The following is a 24,274-nucleotide window of genomic DNA, read 5'->3' as shown; positions in this document are numbered from 1 at the left end:
ATGTCGCACCTGTGTAAAAGTACACAACTGTCTGCTCGATATAAATTTACACAATTAAATATCGGATCGTATGATAAACAAATTTCTTCGGACACTTTTTGAAATGTAACTGATAAACTGCTCATCTCCTCCGGTTGCTCAGTTGAAATATTCTGAATAATTCGAATAAAGTTTATCCATTCTTCAATGTCAAAGGACACGTTGGTTTCATCTTCACAGGTGTTCACTATTCTAACTACAGGTGTACAGTCTCTGACAACACTTAATCCACACTCAATTTCATATTGGCAAACATGACTGAATTCGTGGGTGGTGCAAAACAAAAGATGTTTTTCTTTCTGAATCTCTACTTGAAAGTTCCTCCACATGCGATCCAACTCGGCATTGTAATTGATGCCTTGCTCCGCAATATCCACAATTGTTGTTCCACAAGAGTCCGTAAAGTTCATCTCGTTGTCTTTTTCTTTTTACGTTATATATTATTACAATTTTATTCACTATTTAGTCTGCACGGACCGAGTTTTGAAACTCTACTAAACATACATACACATACACAAATAACGAAATCTCACCCAACTAACCCCCAGAAAATTGAACAACAGGTCTCGACAGATCTCAACATGTCTCTACAGGTTACTCTACAACGTTATTTTTGTCAATCCATTCTTCTTTCTTATATCCCAACCATTTGACGAGTAATAAAATTACCCCGTCTACGTAAAACCTTTTCGATTAGAAACAGGTCAGGGTGTTTTGTCTTTTGCAGTTCTTGTTCATAAAAACCACCATTGATTATGGTACCCTCAAGATCTTTTAATATGTACGTTCTCGGATTGTTGTGCACCACTTTGAATATCTTGAAAACTTCAGCGGTCCAGTTTGGAGTGTATCCCTTTTCAAACACATGTTTTGCTTTGCTAATTCGTACAAAATCACCGACGGAAAATTTTCCCTGTCCCGTCCATATTTTAATGCCAGCATACACATCTCTGTATAAACGTTCTTCATTTTCCTTGTTCACATCCGACGGTCTCATTTTAATTGTTCGATGCACTGTATTGTTATAATCCGACACTATTTTAGGAATTACGTCTAGCCACTTGTATTCTCCATTCAGTGAAAAATGTTTATACAATTTCTCCTTTATTGTTCGTATTACACGTTCAGCCATCGCTGCTTTTTTGCTGCTAAACGTATTGTAATGATTTATGTTGTGCTGCTTCATCAGTCGCTCGAATGAACTGTTGAAATATTCTGTGCCCTGATCAGTTTGAAGATTTTTCGGTCGTCTGTCCGTCAGTATTTTTGCAAATGCTTTTGCCACCTCGGTCCCCGTCTTAGATTTTAATGGTTCCACCCATAAATACTTTGAGAAACTATTAATCACAACCAGTATGTATTTATAGTTTCTATTGTATTTGGCATACTTGTCCAATATTCCAAGATCTGATTGCCACAAATCATCCAATCCTTTAACAACGGTTTGTCTTCTTGGAAAATTTATACGCATCGGTCGGTGTAGTTCATTTACCAGGTCAATTTTATCGTTGTGGTGTTTGCGATTGTTGTAGTTTTTGTTGTTGTTGCTGCTACCATGTCGAGTCTGTTTAGCCATCTGTCAACTGAAGGGTTTCACTCACACTTTACTGATTATCTGATTGTGTCGCTGGATCTAATCGGTTCATGAGCCATGATATCCATTCTACAGTTTTATCCAATCTCTCTTTTATAACAATTATTTCGTATTCATGATCCTCAAACCTTTTATCTACATATTCCTTGTTTACTGCGTCGAGAAGGTTCGTGGCTGCCAAGACATTACACAATTTTCGACTTTTACAATCAATATTTCCGTCTCGAGTAAACTCAAAGGGTAATAAGACGGGTTTGCAATTTTTATGATCCTTATTGGTGAACTCTTTGCGTGAGGACTGTCCGAACTTGTTCAGCCCCATTCTTACACTGATTAAAATGCATTAAATTTTTTTAATTTATTATTCCACTCTCTTTTAGTTCTTCAATGATTGAAATAATCTCATTGTCATGTGCGTTATTTCCGGCATGTTTTGACGAAACCAATAGTTTTAGACGTTGTACCAGTTCGTTTACATCATCCCAATAAACGTATTCGATGGGCTTATTCAACGTATTACAGGGTACTCGTCGTTGTTGCCGTCGTTGTTGTTGTTGTTGTTGTTGTCGCTGTACTTCACATCCTCCTCCTCCTCCTCCTCCTCCTCCTCCTCCTCTACTTCCATTGCCAGTTGATGAGCCCTTGTTTGATTGTTCCATAAGCGACTTAATCACTTTTCTGTATTTCAGCGTATTCGTGCCTCTTATAGAGCCATTAGGTGCATAATTTCTTCGATGTACATTAGTACACTTTAAAATTTCTAAATACGCTTTTGTATCGTGTCTTGTAAAAAAAACGGGTCTTTTTTTAAACAACAACTCGTAAATGCCTTTTCGGCCGTCGTACGTTCGACCTCCAATTGTAAAACGATCCAGTTCGGTATCGAAATTAATTTCAGAATTTCCAATCAACCATCGCTCCGTTTCTACATCGTACTTTACACCGTACGTTTTATCGACCTCCCTATTTTTAGAGTCATTTAAATACAAGTCCAAGTATGAACGAGTCAAAGGAGTGTAGACGATAGTCGACATGTCGTTTGTGCTGTCATATGAACCATCACTGTTACTGTTCTTGGACAAAGTTGATTGTTCCGGATCGTAAAAAATTTCATCTACAGATTCTAACTGTTTGGAAACGTCATCGTCGTCATCGGCGTCCATTTTCTTCAATTGTGGTGGGTCGCTGTACAACTTTTGCTGTGTTGTTGCTGGTGTGGTCTGTTTTGCAGAATTTTTAAATTTGGCCGTCAATTCAGTTAATGGTTTGGTGATTGGGGTAAATAGTTCACCCAACACTGCTTCACTATCCAATTTGTCTTGTTTAAGTAACTGGTATTTTTTTCGTATGTTGCGGGATAATTCATCGATTTTACGCATAACCTGAGTATTGTTTGACGACATTGTCACGACTGTTTCCGTTGTATGTTAAACTTACACTTTTATATATTGATCAAATCCTTTTCGGAAGCGTCCATTGTCCAGAGGAAAATCTTTAATAATCACTAAACAACCATAATTTTCCCTCCAACAGTCGCAGCACAATTCCTTGAATCGTTCGTACGCCATGTCGGGAGACACATGTTCGTTGTACACATACTTTAAATTTTTCTCGTCCTGCCGAAATAGTACAATTACATTGCTGTTGTCGCGAATGAGTTGCTTGGATACACTGGTGTATGTTTGTGCTACAAACATGGCATCGATATTCTTGTGTCTACACATGGAGTAATACTCGCGAATTTTATTCTGTTTTTCACATATAACATCGTCAAATATAAATACCGAATTGCATTTAGCTTCCGACGGTTCAATCAACTCATCCTTGTTACTAAACTGAAAATATTCTATTCCTTTGACACGATTTAAAACGGCTTCGAGCAGTTTGTACTTTGGCTGATACAGAGTTTTTGAATATACGTAAATATTTTCAAAACGTACTCCGTTCGGATCGTAAATTAAAGCCAGTAGTGCATTTGTTTTTCCACAATTTGAAGGTCCAATAAACAGAGCTCTGAATGAGTTGGGTAACAATTCACCATGCCTTCTGTTTTTTACACCTGTTGCTGCTTCGTCATCAAGATAATCTAGATTTTCAATGGGTAACTTTTGACGTTGTTGTATGTACTGCATGATTGGTTTGTCTTACACTGAAGCAGTTTAAAATTTTGACTAGGTATATAAGTATTTTACAAAGGAATAAAACAAAAGATAAATTTACAGCAAAAAAAAATTTATTGTTATTTCTTGAGCAACTCTCTTATAATGCCTAACATTTCAATTGTACATATCATAAGTTTATCGAAACTCTCTGGTTTACATAAAAATTGTAGACAGTGTGATGGATTTATTGCCTCTGAAGAATCGGACATCGAAGATAAGGACGGTGATGATGCGGTAATGTGTGAAGACAACTCAGCGTCTAAACCCATCAGTTGATTGCTTTCGTACACTGCACGGAATATGTAAAAACATTCACAAGTATCGGGTCCCTCGACAGTCGTTGGATTAGCCCAAATACATGATTCAAAATGTGTACCAGAAGATTCGGTGTAAATCTCGCGCACATTAACAACCTTCTCAATTTTATTTTTATACAGTTCAAGTCTCTTGATTTTTTCCCGATCTATACACGTTTGAATAAATTCTTCAATTTTTTCTAAGGTGTACTTGATGATCGGTGACAGCGACGGCGCCGATGACGACGACGGCGACGAAGAGCTCGGTACCGATGACATTTCGAAACTAAACGTTAAATATAGACGGTTAATTAATTTATAGAAATTCATTACAAATACGGAAATATGAAAATATAATTTAGGTGAAGGGTTTATGTGTTACGACTCTGTGTCGATCCGCTAATGATAAACTGTTCCCACCCAACAAGTGGTTGCAATCTTATCAACCACAACAGGTTGAAGGATGTTTACGACCCTGTGTCGATCCGCTAATGATAAACTGTTCCCACCCAACAAGCGGTTGCAATCTTATCAACCACAACAGGTTGAAGGATGTTTACGACCCTGTGTCGAACTGCTAATGATAAACGGCTCTACCCTATTTAGGATTGATTATAATCTTTAGGCAAACATTAAAATAGTTTTCTCTCAAAATATTTTTCCCACCCAACAAGCGGTTGCAATCTTATCAACCACAACAGGTTGAAGGATGTTTACGACCCTGTGTCGATCCGCTAATGATAAACTGTTCCCACCCAACAAGCGGTTGCAATCTTATCAACCACAACAGGTTGAAGGATGTTTACGACCCTGTGTCGAACTGCTAATGATAAACGGCTCTACCCTATTTAGGATTGATTATAATCTTTAGGCAAACATTAAAATAGTTTTCTCTCAAAATATTTTTCACACCCAACAAGCGGTTGCAATCTTATCAACCACAACAGGTTGAAGGATGTTTACGACCCTGTGTCGATCCGCTAATGATAAACTGTTCCCACCCAACAAGTGGTTGCAATCTTATCAACCACAGCAGGTTGAAGGATGTTTACGACCCTGTGTCGAACTGCTAATGATAAACGGCTCTACCCTATTTAGGATTGATTATAATCATTAGGCAAACATTAAAATAGTTTTCTCTCAAAATATTTTTCCCACCCAACAAGTGGTTGCAATCTTATCAACCACAACAGGTTGAAGGATGTTTACGACCCTGTGTCGAATCGATAATGATAAACTGCTGTCATTTTTAGGATTTTTTTTTATTATGATATTTTTACTACTCGTACACACAATTAATTTTACAATACATTTCTTGGTGTAATTATTCTAACTACAGGTTTACATTTTAAATTTCTAAATCTAAACGGATTTTCGAAAACATCCCGCCAGCAATTCATTGCAACAATACTTTCACATTCCTTGTTCTTGTTGATGTTGCTGTTGTTGTTGTTGTTGTCCGCCGGTACGTCGACGTCGACAGACTTGTTGGATTCCATGCGTTTGCTAGTGTTGTGGACGTTGTGGTGTTTACACAATGAAATATTTTCTCGTTCTATTCACATTGTGATGCCGATATCCAACTTATATTTAAGTCACAGTGCGTACAATTTCACTTAGCGGTAGATACTCCAAAACACAATCGTGCACGATTACGCAATATGCCTTTGTTTTCTGGGGAAATGCGACCCTCGATTCAATTTCCAATTTAACATCTATAGTACCCAGTTTCAGTGCTGTATTTCTTTTGGAGCAATCAATAACAAATATGGTATTATCCTTAAACGTTGAATAATCGAGTAGAGGTTGCTTTGCTTGGGATGCATCATGTTTGAAATTGTTAAAAAACTGAGTATAGTTGTAATGTGATTCGGTATAATTGTGTTTGGCAAAATTCAAACCCTGTCGTTCAGCTGGATAATATTCACCGTTCAACACGACCCGTACTTCCGAGGCGTGCATATTATCAAAGACGGTCGTATCAACCGAATCATTTTCTCTTTTGTCCGATTGAAAAGCAACAATTACAAATCGTGGACTCTCCGCAGCTGTACATGTTTTCACACCCCAAATTTCCTTCGTTGATCCAGTTGTTAATTGTGGCAGTTCATGATATTCCCATCTTCTGAATGGTAAAAGTATAGGTTTATCATTTTTTATCGAATCCAACAATTTTATTTTCAGCATGTCATTTGGAACAACAATGGGTGCTTTTAGACAAATGTTGGTCATTTTGATGATACCTGAGGTGGGTGCTGTATCTTTCAAGGATTTACACACAATAGCATCTAGATCGCTTCGAGCTCTGACCAATCTTAAGGTGTGTTTACCAAATTGAGCTAGTTTATAGTCGATAAATAGACCAAACAGATGATGCAGTGGTATTCTTAAAACAAACGTTGACTTGTTCTTGGTCGTAACTAGATTGTTTGGGTAACACCATCCTGCCGTACTCAAAATATTGCTATCCATTTGATTGTAACAAAGATATCCTCTAATTGTGGAGACGATTCCCGGTGTACGAACAGAGTCCACTTCTTTTCCGTTTAGTTCGTACGTGATATTGTCAAACATAAATGCACCAGCATTGTTGACCAGTGAAACTTCACCTTCACCTCCATCTCTTCTCAGCTCCCCTTCAATCACAATTGCCGCCTCGTGCATCAGTACCCAGGAATCACTCTGGTTTATGGAGATTTCAATAACGTTATTATTATTGAACGATTTTATGTATGGGTAATAGGTGCGAGTTTCCATTTTTTGAATTGTTTCGTCGTACCGTGGTTTGCGGTAGACCTCGAACACCTGATTGTACGACGACATTGTAACCCAGTGATTGTAAAAACAATACGTTGTCTAGAGTCAAACGTTGCTTCGGCCTGCGCTTCTGCTTCTGTTTCTTCTTTTGCTGTTGATAATTAAGCTGATTCACACACGATGACGGTTTTTCATATACTGATGGATTTGTACTGTTGTTGTCCGAATTATAGTAATCGAAAGTCAAACCCATTTTACGTGAGTTTTTTCAATTCCAATCGGATAATAATTTCCTCCCCTCGGAAATTAACAGGTTCAAAATTTTGATCCAAAATCTGCAGTGAAATGTTTGAAATTTGATTTCTGTTCACTACGGGGAGATAGATAATATCTCTTGGCGTTTCGTCAATCGCGTAGCCAGGGTTGCTGTCCAATGCAAATTCGTAGATGGTGTGTGTCGGTCTGTCCTTGTAAAACGCACCCGTGGTAATGTTACAGTCGATATGTAATGTTTTCACCTTTACTATATCCACAGGTAAGTCAGATTCGTAAAGTGTTCCTGTTTCTAGAAGTTTTGCCGAAAAACCCAACAATTTCCCAACAGAAGACGGTGTGCTGAAGTCAATTGCAAGTGTTTCGCTATATATTTCGCACTTGAGGGTGTTATGGTTAGGTTTTATCGATAAAATCTTTCCTTCAGCTAACTCATCTTCAATGGAATCTTGAATAATTATTCTCTTTCGTAAATATTTTTCAATATCACTTATTTCATATGCACCCTCGGGGATTTCTATATATCCGATACGATTGGCTATGTTCCGGTAGTTAAACGTATTACAATTTGAATCAATATTCGGAATACTGTTGTACGAATGAAATCCAATTAAGGCGAGCCCGTACTGTACTTCGGGATCCAACTGAATAGGATTTACAAAATCGATATTTAATATGTGGCTGGTACTTGTAAGAGTAAATATATATGACATTGCTCTCACAACGTTTCAAATAAGACTGAGTAATAGTTTAGCTCACTGCTTATTTAACACAAAATAATAGAAAACGCAACAACAATAATAACAACAACAACAACAGCAATTGTGGATGTGTGTGTGCGTGTGTGTGTGCATGTGTGTGTGTGTGTGTGTGTGTGTGTGTCATCAAATAAAACTCAATTAAAATTAATGATTTTTCTTTATTATTATTATTATAGTATGACAAAGTATTCATTGTTTTATATTGTATAAAAATTTCAAGCAGTAACGACCACAGGATGACTCATTAAACTTCTGCTTAGGGTGTACATTGTAATAAATTTGACAATTTTTTCCCATGTATCGAATTATCTCCAACGGTGGTCGTAAATCCCCAAAACTATCATAATACTTGACTTGATTTCCTCTCTTTGCGTAACAAACCTAGTGAGTTCCGTAATTTGTTGAATCGTCCAGGTTCACGACGGCACTTTCGTTTTTCTTAGGATACAAAGGTAGAGCGTCACGCATAAAAACACCTCTAAAATAGGGTATTTTCAATTGTTTGGCAAATTTGATTATTTCATGATCGTAGAGTGCTCGTGCGGGCACTCTTATCGGTAGTTTTTTGGAATTTTTTCCAAGAACAAACCGTACCCTTTTGGGTTTTTTCGTAAGTACAATCCACTACCCTTTTTTCCTATTTGCTCCATGCGTTGATTGTGTGTGATTTTTCGCGTCGACTATTGTTTTTGCCACACCGGCAGCACCACCCATTAATGCTCCAAGACTTGATAAACCAGCGAGAATTGGCAGTAATGGCAGAATTCCTCCTTGTTTCGAACTAAACGGAATTGTTCTAGGTATCTTCACGTTTTTTCGACCCCCAATTCGTTTAGTGTTGACTTTGGCTATTTTTATTGCCGCTGCAGCGATTTTTCGTAGTGACTTGCTACCTGGTTTTATGTCGACCGATTTTAAAATCTTTTTATCGATTTTGTCGACAATGTCTTTCTTGAATGAAATTTTTGATTGGTGTTGTGTACGATGACCCATTCCGAGCTTCCTTTTTATCTTCATTCCCGTTGTTACAAGCCACGCGGCTGCTTTTTCACCCAAATTAGCGTTCTTGGCTTTTACTCGGTTCCACGCCTCGTTTTCCAAAACAAAGTCTGCCTTGTGTCTATCCTGCAGCGATTTATTTTCCTCGTAGGCAATGTCGTGTCGTTTACAGGCTTTGTCCAACTCGTTGATACCTGTATCACCTCTCGCTAGTCGTTTTTTCAATTTTGTACCAGGACCACAGTACTGATAAAATGGTATATGTAATTCAAACGGTAAGTTGTCAATAACAGAGTTTAATAAACCATTACCGCGATACTCAATGACCAACATTGAAATGAAATGTCAACACTCTGTACATCATATTTATCACCGATGTTTTCAATCAGTGAGGTAATTGAAAAAAACATTCAAATTTATTTGTAACGTATATTTTTAATATTAAATTCTTTCTCAATACAATATATATATATATATATATATATATATATATATATATATATATATATAAAATATTATTTATGCCGTCTTTTTGCATCGAGGGAGACGGCTATTCCCCTCGCTGTTGCACTTGATGAATCCGCAATGATGCGGAGCCGTCTAGCCTCTATTTGGAAACCAGCAAGTGTCGCCGCAGCCTCAACGGCGCGGCGCTCTGCCGCTTCGGCTTTGGCTACAGCGGCCTTAGCCACCGCCTCTGCTGCCACCACCTCAGCGTCCTCCGCTGCTGCATCTGCCTCAGCCTCTCTCCTCAATCGTTGGTGACGTTCACCCTCGCGACGCCTAAAGGCCTTTCTTTCCCCACGAGTGAGACCGTGAGGTGGATTCCGGATGATCGGTAGATTCTCCGTCCTTACGTAAAAATCTGTGTCAAAAAAGGAAGGCCCGCCGCAATCGTCGTCCCAATTTTCCTATATAAGAAAATATATGTTTAATAAGTAAATTGTAATAATATAATAAGCTAAAAACTCACCTCAATCACGTTTGCCCTGACTGACATATTGCCAATGATTTTAAGAATTAAATAAAAATTCTAGACTGTCTAATTCTTCAGAATACAAATGGTTTTAAAGAAAATACCCCACTCTGGAATTCACTGTTTACACCTACACCCTTGTTGTCAACCACTCACAAGTAACCATCCACTCCCACCAAATAGATAAAAAGAAACAACCACCACCTAATGAAGTGAAAAAATCACCACCCTAGAAGAAACGCCCCCACATTCGAAATGTAATGGTAGGGATGGTGGTGGTACAGGGTCTTATATTTAGAGTCTTCCGCTCAGATTTTCATATTCTTACATTAACCATCAGTTTATTAACACTGTAGACTGTTATTTGAAAGAATAGCTCTGTTGATCATCCTCGCGAATATTTTTGTTCGTATTTTTTATTTTATTTTTAGACTTCTACTTCACCTTTTTATTCTGCTATCATGGGTAAGTTGTTTTTATTTATTTTTATTTATTTATTTATTTGTGTTTATTACAGAAAACAACGCATTCCACTTTGTGAATGATAATGATGATAATAATCTTGAATCTTCAGACATCATTTTCTACGTTATAGATGAACTTGGCTCGACACCAAACAATGGTAAATTGATTTATAAATATATATGTATACAAATTATTTATATATTTATTAATTTATTTATATTTTTTTCCAAAAGATGAATCCTCCGTTTTAGATAATGACGATGAGTCCTACAACATGAGTTTACACATAATAGATGAGATTGAATCGCAAGAACAACAACAACAACAACAACAACAACAACAACAACAACAACCACAACAACAACAAGCATTTCAAGTTGTAGACGATGTTGAACAATCGACTGGCCGTTTTAACCTAATCCAGCGAGCTGTTTCCTTTAAAATTAACCCCGTTCCGGAGAACATTCATCCCGTGAATTGGATACGCAACGGAATAACCTCAATTGTTCAACATTCATTGGAGGGACTCAATCCGGAGGATCGCGTCGGTTTTTCGTTTTCTGGTAGTGAACTTGTTCGCGGTGAAGCCTGGGCACGCTTCAAACCAAGGCATTCAGTGTCCGCTGATGAGGTGCTCGATTTGGTGCAATCAGTATACCAATCTAATTCGGCTGGTGTGAACACTGAAACTTTTCAGATAAAAGTGACGGTTATTAAGATGCCGGTGGGTATGGGGCGTGCCCAGAAAACAAAATATAATAGTTTCGAAGAAGAATGTGCTGCAAGAAGAGGTATTATTGTTATAAAAAATTCAGTAACCTTTGCCTGCCACGGGCACTTGTTGTGTTAATCGCGAAACTGACCAGTGATCCACAATTCGTACAGGTTCGCCGGGACATTGGACAAATACAAGGAATACGAGCTATGGAACTGTGCCAGAGAGTGGGTGTTGATATTCCCGCAGAGGGTGCCGGGATTCAGGAGTTGCAGGCATTCCAAAGGGTTTTATCCGAATACAGAATTACTGTGTTCAAGTACGGTGCCGGTGGACGAGAGGTGATTTTTAAAGGACAAAGTGAAGGACCAACCCTTAATTTGCTACTCCACAAAGAACATTACAACGCGATTGTATCGTTAACCTCTGCGTTTTCCTGTGATTACTACTGCGAAGAATGTAATCTTCCCTACAATACACGCGTCAACCATCGTTGCAATGGGATTTGTCCGTGCTGTCGTGAATCACCACGGTGCGAGGCTGAGGAGAAAATAGAGTGTGTGGATTGTCATCGTCACTTCAGGAGCCGGAAATGTTTGGAAAATCATCTACGGATTAAGAAGACATCCAACGTGTGTGCCGACTTGCGATTGTGTCAAAGGTGCTTTAAAACTGTCGATGGAAAACGTAGGCATGAATGTGGTGAAATTTTTTGTAAGATCTGTAAAAAACACCATCAGATAAATCAACAGTGTTATATTCAGCCAAACACAAAGGAACCCTGCCTTACTGATTTATTATTCATATTTTACGATTTGGAAACACGACAGGACACCATTCAGACCGACGGCAGTGCAGTGCATGAAACCACATTGTGTGTGTTTAAATTGTGTTGTTCCAACTGTTTAGATACGGAAGTGGAATTTTGTGAAAAATGCGGCGTAAGGACCCACGTAATTATCAACAACCCTATTGAAAATTTTATGAACTTTGTGCTGAATCAAAGGAAAATTTTCAAAAGAGTGACTGTGATTGCACATAACGGTCAAGCATTCGACCATCAGTTCATCCTGAACTATATTCTCACCAAAACAGACATCAAGCCAAACTTAATTGTGCGGGGGACAAAAATTATTTTGGCTGAGATGGGAAATGTGCGATTTTTGGACTCGCTAAATTATTTTCCAATGGCTCTGGCAAAGCTACCTAAAGCTTTCGGCCTTGCTGGAAACTTTAAGAAGGGTTATTTTCCACACTTGTTTAATACCCTGGAAAATCAGCAATACGTGGGTCCTTTACCATCTGCTGAATTTTACGGTCCGAATCAAATGAAGCCCGAGGACCGACATACGTTTTTAAACTGGCATCAAGAGCATCAGAATGATGTTTTTAATTTCCAGGAGGAAATCGTGGCATATTGCAAGTCGGACGTTGAAATACTAATGAGAGCCTGTCTTTCATTTAGGTCGATGCTTCTTAACGAGTGTAAGGTTTGTCCATTCACCGAAGCAACAACAATAGCATCAGCGTGTAATAAGGTGTTTGCACGAAACTATCTGGAAGCCGATACAATCGCCGTTATTCCCCGTGGTGGTTACCGATTGGCTGATAATCAATCGGTTATCGCTTTACAATGGTTGTTGTGGGAGGAGAACGTACGAGGAATCACCATACACCACGCCGGTACAGGTCGAGAACACCTAGTAGGAGGAGGACTCAAAGTTGACGGTTTTAACGAGGAGCAGCGTCAGGTATTCGAGTTTCACGGTTGTTACTTCCATGGATGCACCAGCTGTTTCAAATTTCACCGAGACACATCGATTGGAGGAGGTAAAATGGATACCATGCGAAATCGTTACGAGGCCACCACCATTAAAACGACTCGACTTCGCAACCTGGGATTTGAAGTCATCGAAATGTGGGAATGTAACTTCCGCGCATTATTAAAACAGAGTTGTGAAGTGCGTGATTTTGTCGAAAACCATCCCGTGTTGGCAACAACACCATTGAATCCTCGTGACGGTTTTTATGGAGGTCGAACCGGAAACACTGTTACATACTACAAATGTAACGAGGGTGAGCGCATCAAATACATCGATGTATGTTCGTTGTACCCTTTTGTGTGCAAGTACGGCCGATTTCCTCTAGGACACCCCACAATTTATGTAGGATCTGCAGCCCGGGACATTGATTTATCCACCGTAGATGGCATGGTGAAATGTAAAATTTTACCACCCGCGCAGTTGTACCACCCCGTTCTCCCTGTCAGGATGAAGGGAAAGTTAATGTTCGCCCTTTGCAACAGCTGTGGTGAAAGTTCACAGCAGCGTGAGTGTTGCCATACAGAGGAAGAACGATTGTTCACAGGGACATGGGTAATTGCAGAAGTCGTGAAAGCATTGGAAAAAGGCTACAGGATTGTGGAAGTGTTTGAAGTGTGGACCTACGAAACGCGTCAATACAACCATGCGGCGGGTCAGCCGGGTTTATTCACAGAAATGATGAATAAATTCATCAAAATTAAACAGGAAGCCTCCGGCTGGCCCGCGGATTGCATAAACGATGTGGTGAAACAACAACAATATCTGGTGGATTTTGAAGAAGCTGAAAAAGTGAAGCTAACACCGGAACGCATCGAAAATAACCCTGGTCTTCGATCCCTCGCCAAATTAATGTTGAATTCGTTCTGGGGAAAGTTTGGACAACGTGAAAACCAACCACAAACGACCATCGTCAACGATCCTCAGGAATGCTTTGATCTCCTTGCGCATCCGTCGAAGAATGTCAACAGTATAACTCCTGTGAATGAACAAACTGTTGTAATCAACTGGGAGTACGCCGACGAGGCTGTGGAATCTCTGCCTACTGTGAATGTGGTAATTGCAGCTTTTGTTACAGCACAGGCCCGTTTGAAGTTGTACGAATATCTAGAGATGTTGGATACACGAGTTTTATACTACGACACCGATTCTGTTATCTATGTGTCAAGCAGCCATTTTCCAGATCCCCCGACTGGAAAATTCAGTGGGGACATGACCGATGAGCTGGAGGCTTACGGTATCGGTTCCTACATCACGGAATTTGTTTCGGGCGGGCCGAAAAATTACGCATACTCGGTGTGGTCAACGACGAAGCAGTGTATCGGACATGTTTGTAAGGTGAAAGGGATCGCCTTAACATACAGTGCTTCTCGGCTGATTAATTTTGAGAAAATTAAACAAATGGTTCTAGAAAAAACAGATCCCATTCATTTGACGTCGATGAACTTTGTGCGGACAAAAGATCATCGTGTAGTAACCAAAGAGGAGACAAAGACCTACAGAACGAATTCAACGAAGAGACTCTTCATGGATGACAACAGTTCTCGGCCATTCGGGTACAAGGTCCCTAGGAACTAATTAAGTGGAAATTAAAAATTAATATAATAATATAAAAAAAAGGTAACTTTGAATTATTAATATTATATAGATATATATGGTACATACAATTTGTCTATTTTGTTTTTGATATATTCAACGCGTACAACCGGGTGAGAAACGGACTTGTACACTCAGCTTACATCGCAGCCACCACAACTACACTTATGAGCCTCAGTCAAATAATCAATCACAAAAACAGGTGTATCACTACAAAAATTACCATTGAATAATTAATATTGTATATGTATGTTTTCTGTTTAGAAACACGGTATTTGCAGCAATCAACGACTGGGATTCGAAAGCAACAACGAAAGAAAGAACTTTTTCACCTCTTTTTCATGTATCGAAATAACAAAATGTATAATAAATTGTAATATAAATGTACAATAATAATAATAAATTGTTAACTTATTGATATGTTTTTGTTTTTAATATGTAATAAATCATAATTATAAATTAATTGCATTTTCATTCACTCTTGCGTCTTCCTACGTTTTTTGGCCTGAGGTGGCCCACGACTCATACACTCGTGACGTCACTTCTACGCTTTTGGTCTGAAGTGGTCCACGAACAAGTAAAATAAACAAATGCGCGCATACGCGTCTTCCTTCGCTTTTGGACTCAAGTGGCCCACGAAAGGTGCGCATGTCATACACTCGTGACGTCACTTCTACGCTTTTGGTCTGAAGTGCCCCACGAAAGGTGCGCATATCATACACTCGTGACGTCACACCTACGCTTTTGGTCTGAAGTGCCCCACGAAAGGTGCGCATATCATACACTCGTGACGTCACACCTACGCTTTTGGTCTGAGGTGGCCCACGACAAGGGTGGCGCTTGCCCACATACCGACAAAGGCTATAAACCATCACAAACAGATGAGTGGCGCGTGCCCACATGCCGACAAAGGCTACAAACCGCCCCAAACAGAGGGGTGGCGCGTGCTCACTTGCCGACAAAGGCCAGCAACCACCCAAACAGATGGGCGGCACGTGCCGACAGGGTCGTGACGTCACTCCTACGCTGTTCGTCTCAAGTGCCCCACTGGCGCCAGAGGGGAGGGGGGAGGCGTGACGTCACACCTACGCTGTCTGTCTCAAGTGCCCCATATTCTACTAATATCATCTTTCTATATTTGGTATCGCCAATATAAAATCGGCCAACAAGCAAAATGAAATAACTGAAATATCAGTTGTCAGTTAGTTGTCAAAACAAACGTACAGGACCAGAGTTCTCAAAAACTTATTCTCCTGTTTTAAGAAATTGTTAGTAAATAATTTCATTATTTATTCCATATGGTATTACTCAAGCCTTAACCATTATGTTAAACCCTACACATTTTCCATTTAAATTTAATCCATTGATGTTAATCAAAGTTGACTTTTTTTAGAAATTATGTGTTATTCCTTATGAATTACTTCTGAAATAAATTGATGGCGTGTATGTAGTTGTTGAGTTTTTGAATGATGACCTAGTGTTCTCAAGTTTCACAGCATCTCTTGAATGTTGAAATTGTTAATATTTGAAATTAAGTTGTAGGAACAATTGTAAATAACAGTTGCTAATTTACAATAAGTGTTGTATTGTTTTTTAAATTTGAATTCCCTTAATAATTTATTGCAGTTAATCAATCATATTGGAACAGTTACACTAAAACAAAATATATCTATTTTAGAGCTCTGATTTCAAATAGTGTTAATTAATCATGAAATTCTCGGAAATCAAGCCACAAGAAAAATTTCCGTGGGCTTTAATTTTGCTGAATCAAAATATTACCAATCATATTAAAATTCATTTAAGTAAAGTTAGGCATATGATATATTATCAAAACACCAAAATGTATTAGAAACTGTAAAAAGTAATCCCGATTTGTATATATATATCAAAAGTTAACCAAAGTGATACAATATTACAGAGTACAGAGAGTATTTAGTGTAAAATATCCTGTTATACAGTATCAAAAATGATGAACGTGTCTACTCGCATATTGAGACGGAACATCAACACCCCTTTGTAAACAAAAAAGAAAGATATACATGCAATTATGTGGGCGGGCCGGACTGACTAGAGGGGATCATTTGGTTTTGCTGAGTTTAGCATGCGGTTCGTCTCCGTAGACGAGTCGGTGTCTTTGAACACTTTATTTAATTATTTTTAGTTTTTTTACTTATGCATTTATTTATTTTATTTAATTTTTGGGATATTTTTTATTTTGAAAAAAGAACTTTATTTTTAAAATACTTATTTTTGTTTTTAATATCGCATATAGAGAGTTACTAAATGCATTCGCTAAATCACTATTTCATGATTTGGTTTATAAATTGTGTTAACATTATTTGAACTTGACATGAAGAATCTAAATAATTTGCGACATAAAATTATCAAATATGGAAAGATTGGTAAATTGGTGTTGTTTGAGGGTGATAATTAAAGGTGAAGGAGAAAAATTCAGTGCATAGTTGAAATCTGTCGCTCACTTTTTCAAGCTGAAAGAGTCAACTACATGAATTTAAAATTGATTTAAAAAGGTGAAATATTTAAACAGTTACAAAAATAGCAACTTACCGTCTGAAGGTTTAGATTACGAGCCCTGCAAGTCACTGAAATCAAATCAGTTGCAGATCTCTCGTCGACATTTATTTTCGACAGGTAATTAATATGTGATAGGTGAGGGATAGAATTGAAAACAAGATAACTAGCCTGATGTATATACACATAAATAAAATTTTAATTAATTTGTAATTAAAAAATAAAGCGAGTGAGTGTGTGATTGAGTGACATTTTGCAAACAAGTATCAATAGCAACGAATTGTTTGTCAAAAAATAAAATAACATGTCAAATTACGTTTCTTTATGGCATATGTCAGAACTATGTAATTTATAAAAAAGTTGTCTTCTCTCAAGCATATTTGATTTGATTCTTACATTGTATTAATATAACACCCAATTGTGGTTCAGTTATATCTTTTCTTATAATTCGTTTTAATCCACTGTCTCAGCAAATTGACAGAGCAAAGGAATATCGTGATGATTTTTCAATTTGTTATAATATTTTTGATGGTAGAACTGTTTCGAATCAATCTCATCCTTGTATTTCAACCTACAGTGGATGACCATAAATGATATTCCCAAATATTTAAATATAACATAACCATACAAATAAAACTACTTTGTTTAACTTATGTCGATATTTTAATGTTAGTATGGTGTTATAAAATGGTTTCGACACATTGCCGATTTTTTCAACATCCAATTATTCAGTGGAAAAATATACAGATATACACAATATAATTATTTATGAATCACATTTTCCGTCATAAATTACAGATTAAAATATAAGCAAAAACTACTACGGCACAATTCTAATATTATAATTACTATAAACATGCTTAATTCTCAGATGTTAGATGAGTTGAAACGTATGCCCATACCATGGAAAACTTTCCATAAAATGAAAGTACCTTCTTTATATACAGACAGATATGTGGAACTCCAACGGGAACATTCCTGTCCTCAGCCTTTTTGATAGAACTTTTGAAGACGGTTTCTTGGTATTGCTGTTTTCTCCTTTATTGTGACTTTTTCTTGACCATTTTTCGGATTTCTTGCATATTTTTTCATATTTCATAGCCTCAGAGAAAATAGCATGCCCTCAATCTCCGGAGATCTATCTTTCAACACTCTAATCCGGAGATTGCATGCTTGCATGATATCGAACCCTGTGAATCCGACAGATACAAGACACCTTGTCTCTTGGCTGTCTAGACCTCTGCGTCTCTTTTGAACATCTTTTCTTTACTATGTTGCGATTGTTACGTACCTCTTTAGTTTTCTCTTCTATTTTCCTAAACCTTTATGGTTAACTACTCTTAGGTCATGATCTTCGAATCATTGCCCGGAGAGGGGTTTTTAGTCGGTAAAGTCCGGCACTACGTCTTGTAGATTTCCCCCTCTTTGCTCCAATAAAAAAAAATCAACTACGTGAATTATTTTTTGATTTAAAAAGGTGACATATTTAAACAGTTACAATTATAGCAACCTACTGTCCGAAGGTTCCGATTACGAGTCACTGAAATCAAATCAGTTGTAGATGTCTCGACGACATTTATTTTCCATCAAAGGAATACTGTCTGTGAATCTGTCAGATCATTAACATGTGAATAGAAATTGTTTTCATTAACTTTATACTTAAATGCAGAAATATATTTTGCTGCCAAGAGAGGTGGGGGATGAAATTGAAAACAAGTAACTTGCCTGATGTATATACACATAAATAAAATTTTAATTAATTTGTTATTACAAAATTAACGAACATTTTGGAGTGAGTGTTGTATTGAGTGACATTTTGCAATCTTTCATATTTCAGTAGCAACGAAGGAAGATTACGTCACCTTATGATGTATGTCAGCCTGTCCAATTATAGGCAAGAGTTATGGTTAATTCAATTAAACCTAATTCGAAATATGTGGTTTGGAAACACGTTGTCCTCTTTCAAATAAATTTGATTTGATCTTATATTGTATTAATATTACATCAAATTGTGGTTCAGTTATATTTTTTGTTATAATTCTATTTGTTTGAATCCACAGTGTCAACAAATTGACAGAGCAAAGAAATGTCGAGATGAGTTATAATAACTTTAATGGTAGAACTGTTCCGAATCAATTTCATTCTTATTTTTCAACTTACACTAAATGACTATAAATGTGGTTCCCAAATATTTAAATATAATATAACTTTCCAAATAAAACTACTTTGTTTAAGTTTTGTGGTTAATTTAATTAATTTTAACCTCCAATTAGTTAGTGGAAAGGAGTACTTAAATGATATATGCGACATAATTTTAGGAAACACATTTACTGATTACAGTACAGATTAAATTTTAAGGAAGAATAACTTCGTCACTATTCTAAAATTATAATTAGAATAAACAAGCTTAATTCTCATATGTACTATGAGTTATAACGTAGGTCCGTACTATCGAAACATGGAACTCGAGATATCGATGTGTGGGACAAGAATTGAACTTCTATCCAAAGAAAATTTCGACACGAAGCGGATTCAGGTAGAGGCATTACTTACCAAAATCGATACCTGGGATTTCGTTAATGGTGAAGTATCAAAGCCAGTTATATGTCAGGGTGACACAAAAAGTGAATCAGCGCTTAAAACGTGGATGTAAATAAGATAAAAAGGTAAATGCGGACATAATCCTATGCATAAGCCCATCGGACCTCAAGAGTATCAAAGGATGCGAGATTCCCAAAGATTGAAATTGGAGTCAATCCATGCTTCAAATGGACCGGCACTATTGGAACAATTATTTTATATATTTTATATATAATATTTATTTAAGTATAAATAAAATTGGATAACGATAAATTACCCACGTGGTGTGACATATGTCAACGAGGTAAACAAGCAAGGATACCCTTTACTGACAGAGAAGTAAGAAGTAAGCAGTTACTGAATATTGTTCATTCAGACATCTGCGGACCAATGCGAGTCAGAACCAGTGGTGGATCAAGATATCTTCTAACATTTAGGTGTATTTTCTCATGTCAAAAGGAGAATTTCTTGAAAAATTTAAGGAGTACTAAAGAACTGTCGAAAACCAAACTGGTAATGAAATTAAGAGAAAATTAGCTGAGAAATCAAGATCAAAGAATGTTATGTGTTTTTTGGAATAGAAATTAACCAAAGCAAGAAAGGAGTAACACTTAAACAAAAAAAATATATTTTAGAGAAATTCAGAATGATAGATTACAATCCAGTTAAAACACCCTATGACTGCCACTCAAAAGTTAACAGAGATTTAAAAATGTTTAAAGTCCCCACACGATACTGAGAATTAATTGGTAGTCTAATGTAGTCTAATGCAGCCGATCAAAACTGGGGCTTTACAATAATTAGCTGTGTCTTTCTGACAATCGAACCTGGATTTGAGGCGCTTTTTCAGTTTCTTATTTCACCGTTTTTGTCTCTTAATAGGAACTTATTCTGAAATGGATCTGGCGAAGTGCCGTGTGGTCCCAATAGGACTCTGAAGCACTCGAACTTCTTACAGGCACGCTTGCTGTTTTCGCATTTCATGACCGCTAATTCAGTTATTAAATTGTTTATAGTACGAAAACCAAAACTTAATTCAGTTGTTTCTTGAATTGGTAACCAAGGTTACCAACCAAGTAAACAATTTTTTTTATTTGTCTGAATTTAGTAACTAACTAAATTCAGACAAAAGATGGAGAGATTTCAGTAGTTGCTACCCAAACTTGGATAAATGACGATCGTTACCGCTGCCATTGGTAACGACAGAAAAGTCTTTTATTGTTAGCAACTTTTGTCAATTGTTCAAAGTGTGGTTAGCAACCAGGGAATATTGTTGATAGTAACAATTTTGGTGTGAGTTGTTTGTCATTCTTCTGTTTGAATTTAGTTATAATAGTTACCAAATTCGAAAGAGAAGGGTTGTTAATTTGGCTGGTAACATCGGTTACTAAATCAATAAACTATGTGTAGTGTCCGGAAAAGAGACAAGCTAAGTGAAAAACTCAATAAAACCCAAAAGTCTGCCGACGATTCCAGAGGTACCCAATTTCCTTAGTGTTCAAATTTATGTATATTGAATTGTATTAAAGCATTGCATATTCTTCAGACAACAAAAGTATGTTTTACTTTTGATTAATAAACATATCGCCTTCATTGCTGTTGGAACCTGAATATGTACAAAATGTAATTTGATTTCAAAACTGAACTTGAACAATTATTTGGTAACTTACAATTTCGTCGTTGAAAAGACGAAAACTACAAAAGAAATAAGTATTTACTCTTTACACGTGAGCTGTTTGTTTCATTTTTTAGCTTTCAATGCAAACACAAATTTAAACAATATCGTTTTGTCATGAAAATATTTTTGTTTATATTCAAAACATAATAATAATTTTTTCCAGATTGATGGTTTTAATGAACTCAGAAGTCAGATTTACCTAGTAATAGAGGTCCTTATGATATTCCTTCTACAGTATTGAATGAATTGTGGATTATAATTAACAAAGCCTCTAACCATGAAATTTAACTTGTTTTTAAAATGTGCTTTATTTCCTAATGCACAGAAAAATTCATTTATTATACCTACCTTAAAGAATGGAGATTTACTTGTAACAAATTTAGGCCTGTATGAAAAATGTTTTGTATTCCATAATTGTCCAAAAAAATTCATTTCCAAAATAATTATGCCATAGTTCCAAAATATTATAAATGAGAGCCAACACGGATTTTGCAAATGTAAATCTTCTGCGACCAACCTTCTTATTTATAACAATTCGACAGTTATCATTTACAGGTTGATGTTGTTTATACAGACTTTTAAAAGGCATTTGATAGAATCTGCCATGATTTATTGTTTACTTAACTAACTGGGCTGGAGTTGTCAAGTAAATTTTCCACTGTGGATAATCATAACGATTGTAATATAAAGTGATTAGTTTTTAAAAAAAAATAAATCAACACTATTTTCGAAAGTTACACTTTAGGTAAAAGGTTTTAATGTAATATGTTTGAAATTTAGAAATGTGTAATAGATTAGGCGGTAGTTTATCTAGAAAAGTTGGTTTGGCTCAAACTAAAATTAATTTGCGTAAATGTAAAAGAAAAGCTGGTGAATATTCTGGTGCTGATAGAGTTCAAACACAGAGGTTCAAGAATACAGATATTATTAAAAAGCACTGATTGCAGAACAATTTTTAAATGGGATGGACAGTAATTTAGCATATAAATTCCAGCTTAAAGTATGCGTTATTGTTGAAGAAGAAATTATGAGTAGAAATATTTAATCTTTCCATTTCTCTGTTAACATCATCTATTACTGACTAGTAATTAATAAGTCAACTTAGTTGTCACGCCCTTCCATATTCTGTCAATGCCAAAACTTTTCGGGTTATTCATCAAACTCTCTAATACCCTCAAAAATTATTTCTTTTTACAAATTGCAAATTTAAATAAAGCATCCTAAGAACTCCTCTATAATAGTGTAAGCGTTCCTTTTAATTATGTTGCCCTTGTTGCACTATAAAGTAGATATTTAGAGAAATACTGGTTAATAGGATCCCAGGCTCTGCGATGCTTTGTCGTATAAAATAACCTCTTTTTATAATCGGTATCGCGATTATAAGATCAGCAATTAACCAGAACGAAAATATTCCAACATTAGTTGATTAAGTTGTCAGAGAGTTGTCAAAACGTGCGTACTCGTTAGGAACACTGAAGAAAACGTGGAGACACTAAAAATATATATGTAACAAACCAACAAAAATGCCATTACTTATAAATTTCTACTGTAAAAAGATTGCAAATCTTTACGCAGAAAATTGTAGAATAGAAATCAATATTTCATGATTTGGTTTAAAAGTTGTGTTGACATTATTTGAACTTGTCATCCAAACATGAGGAATCTAAATAATTTTCTTCATAAAATTAGCAAATATGGAAACATTGGTATCTTAGTGTTGTGGGAGAGTGATAACCCAACCAAAAGTGAAAGAGAAAAATTGTCGCTCACTAATTCAAGCTGAAAGAATCAACCACGATAATTTACTGTTGATTTAAAAAAGTGAAATATTTAAACAATTACAATAATGGCAACTTTTTGTTTGAAGGTTTCGATTACGAGTCCTGAAAAATCACGGAAATCACGAACTTTCAAGTTTCAGTAGCAACGAAAGAATTTTGTTTATCAAATAAAAGAAAATAACATTTATGTTGCTAAGATTACGTTTCCTTGTGACATATGCCAGACGTTACAATATAAACAAAACATCCAATGTCCAATTAAACCATATTCGAAATATGTAATTTAAAAAAGGTTGCCTTCTTTCAAGTAAATTTGATTTCAGTAAGAAGAAATGCTAGTTGTGCCTATGTTGATGATGGCCTGTTATTCTCAATTGATGAATCAGAACTAAATTAATTTAAAAAAAAAACTGAAAAACACATATTGGAATTAAAATAATGGAAACTCCAAGTAATTTTTTGGGAATGCAAATAGAAAGTTTTAGTATTTATGTGGAACAAATTTTAAACAGATTTGAAAAGACTAATACTAGTCCTAATACTATTCCAGTCGACCCTCACATAACACAGCCTGTTCCGTCAAGTTTTACTTGGCGACCACCGCAATTAATCTGACTTAGAGACAATAAATCTGTTGTCAGTTTAGGAACACATAATACTTTTGGAAAAAGCACCTTTTTGTTTTGACCTTCATCGTCATAATGGTCCAACCTCACTTATACTGAGCATTGCACAGATTATACTTTGTTGTCTGCAACTCTGATTTTATGTATGACAGAGTCATATTTTCAAGCATGTTCTTACGTCTTGTCATGTGTGACGATGCACCGGAAGCCACTTGCCATGGGTCATTTTGGCTGGATGTTGCCTCAAACACAACAGCATATGATGAACTACTTGCTTTTTGTTGAACATTCTTGGTCCTGGATTTGCATTTGAGGACTTTTATGACCTTACTTATTACAAGTGTAGCTCCCTTACTTACTTTGTTTCTTGTGGTTGTTCTTGTTGACTGAGAATACTGTTGAGTCACTTTCAGATTGTTTAACATCTTGTGATAGTTTTGATTTCACAGAAATTGAAGTTATCTTCATGCCGGAGCTTTCAATAGCAATAATCATTGGTTGATAGGACTCTGGTAGACCGGAGAGTAGCAATGTAACTAGCCATTCATCGTCAACTGCGAAACCAATATTTCTGGGCTTGTGAGCAGTACACATAATTTTGCTCACATATTTCTCTACGTTTTG

The 24,274-nt window shown here is 36.5% G+C and overlaps 2 protein-coding genes across 2 annotated transcripts; one reads left to right on the top strand and one right to left on the bottom strand.

Annotated features, from left to right (window-relative positions):
- Positions 1–5,681: 5,681 nt before the first annotated feature.
- LOC126264527 (uncharacterized) lies at positions 5,682–6,914 on the bottom strand. Its single transcript, XM_049962908.1, has one exon. It carries the CDS (start codon positions 6,912–6,914, stop codon positions 5,682–5,684), a length of 1,233 nt encoding a protein of 410 aa, XP_049818865.1.
- A 5,310-nt stretch (positions 6,915–12,224) lies between these two features.
- LOC126264519 (uncharacterized) lies at positions 12,225–14,435 on the top strand. Its single transcript, XM_049962857.1, has one exon. It carries the CDS (start codon positions 12,225–12,227, stop codon positions 14,433–14,435), a length of 2,211 nt encoding a protein of 736 aa, XP_049818814.1.
- The last annotated feature ends 9,839 nt before the right edge of the window (positions 14,436–24,274 follow it).

The sequence above is a fragment of the Aethina tumida genome, chromosome 1, assembly GCF_024364675.1.
Source record: "Aethina tumida isolate Nest 87 chromosome 1, icAetTumi1.1, whole genome shotgun sequence".
Taxonomy (NCBI): domain Eukaryota; kingdom Metazoa; phylum Arthropoda; class Insecta; order Coleoptera; family Nitidulidae; genus Aethina; species Aethina tumida.
This window is presented reverse-complemented; position numbering and strand designations above follow the sequence as displayed.

Coding starts and splice junctions, on each gene's coding strand:
- LOC126264527 (XM_049962908.1), bottom strand. CDS start 6,914: ATGTCGTCGTACAATCAGGTGTTCGAGGTCTACCGCAAACCACGGTAC.
- LOC126264519 (XM_049962857.1), top strand. CDS start 12,225: ATGGCTCTGGCAAAGCTACCTAAAGCTTTCGGCCTTGCTGGAAACTTT.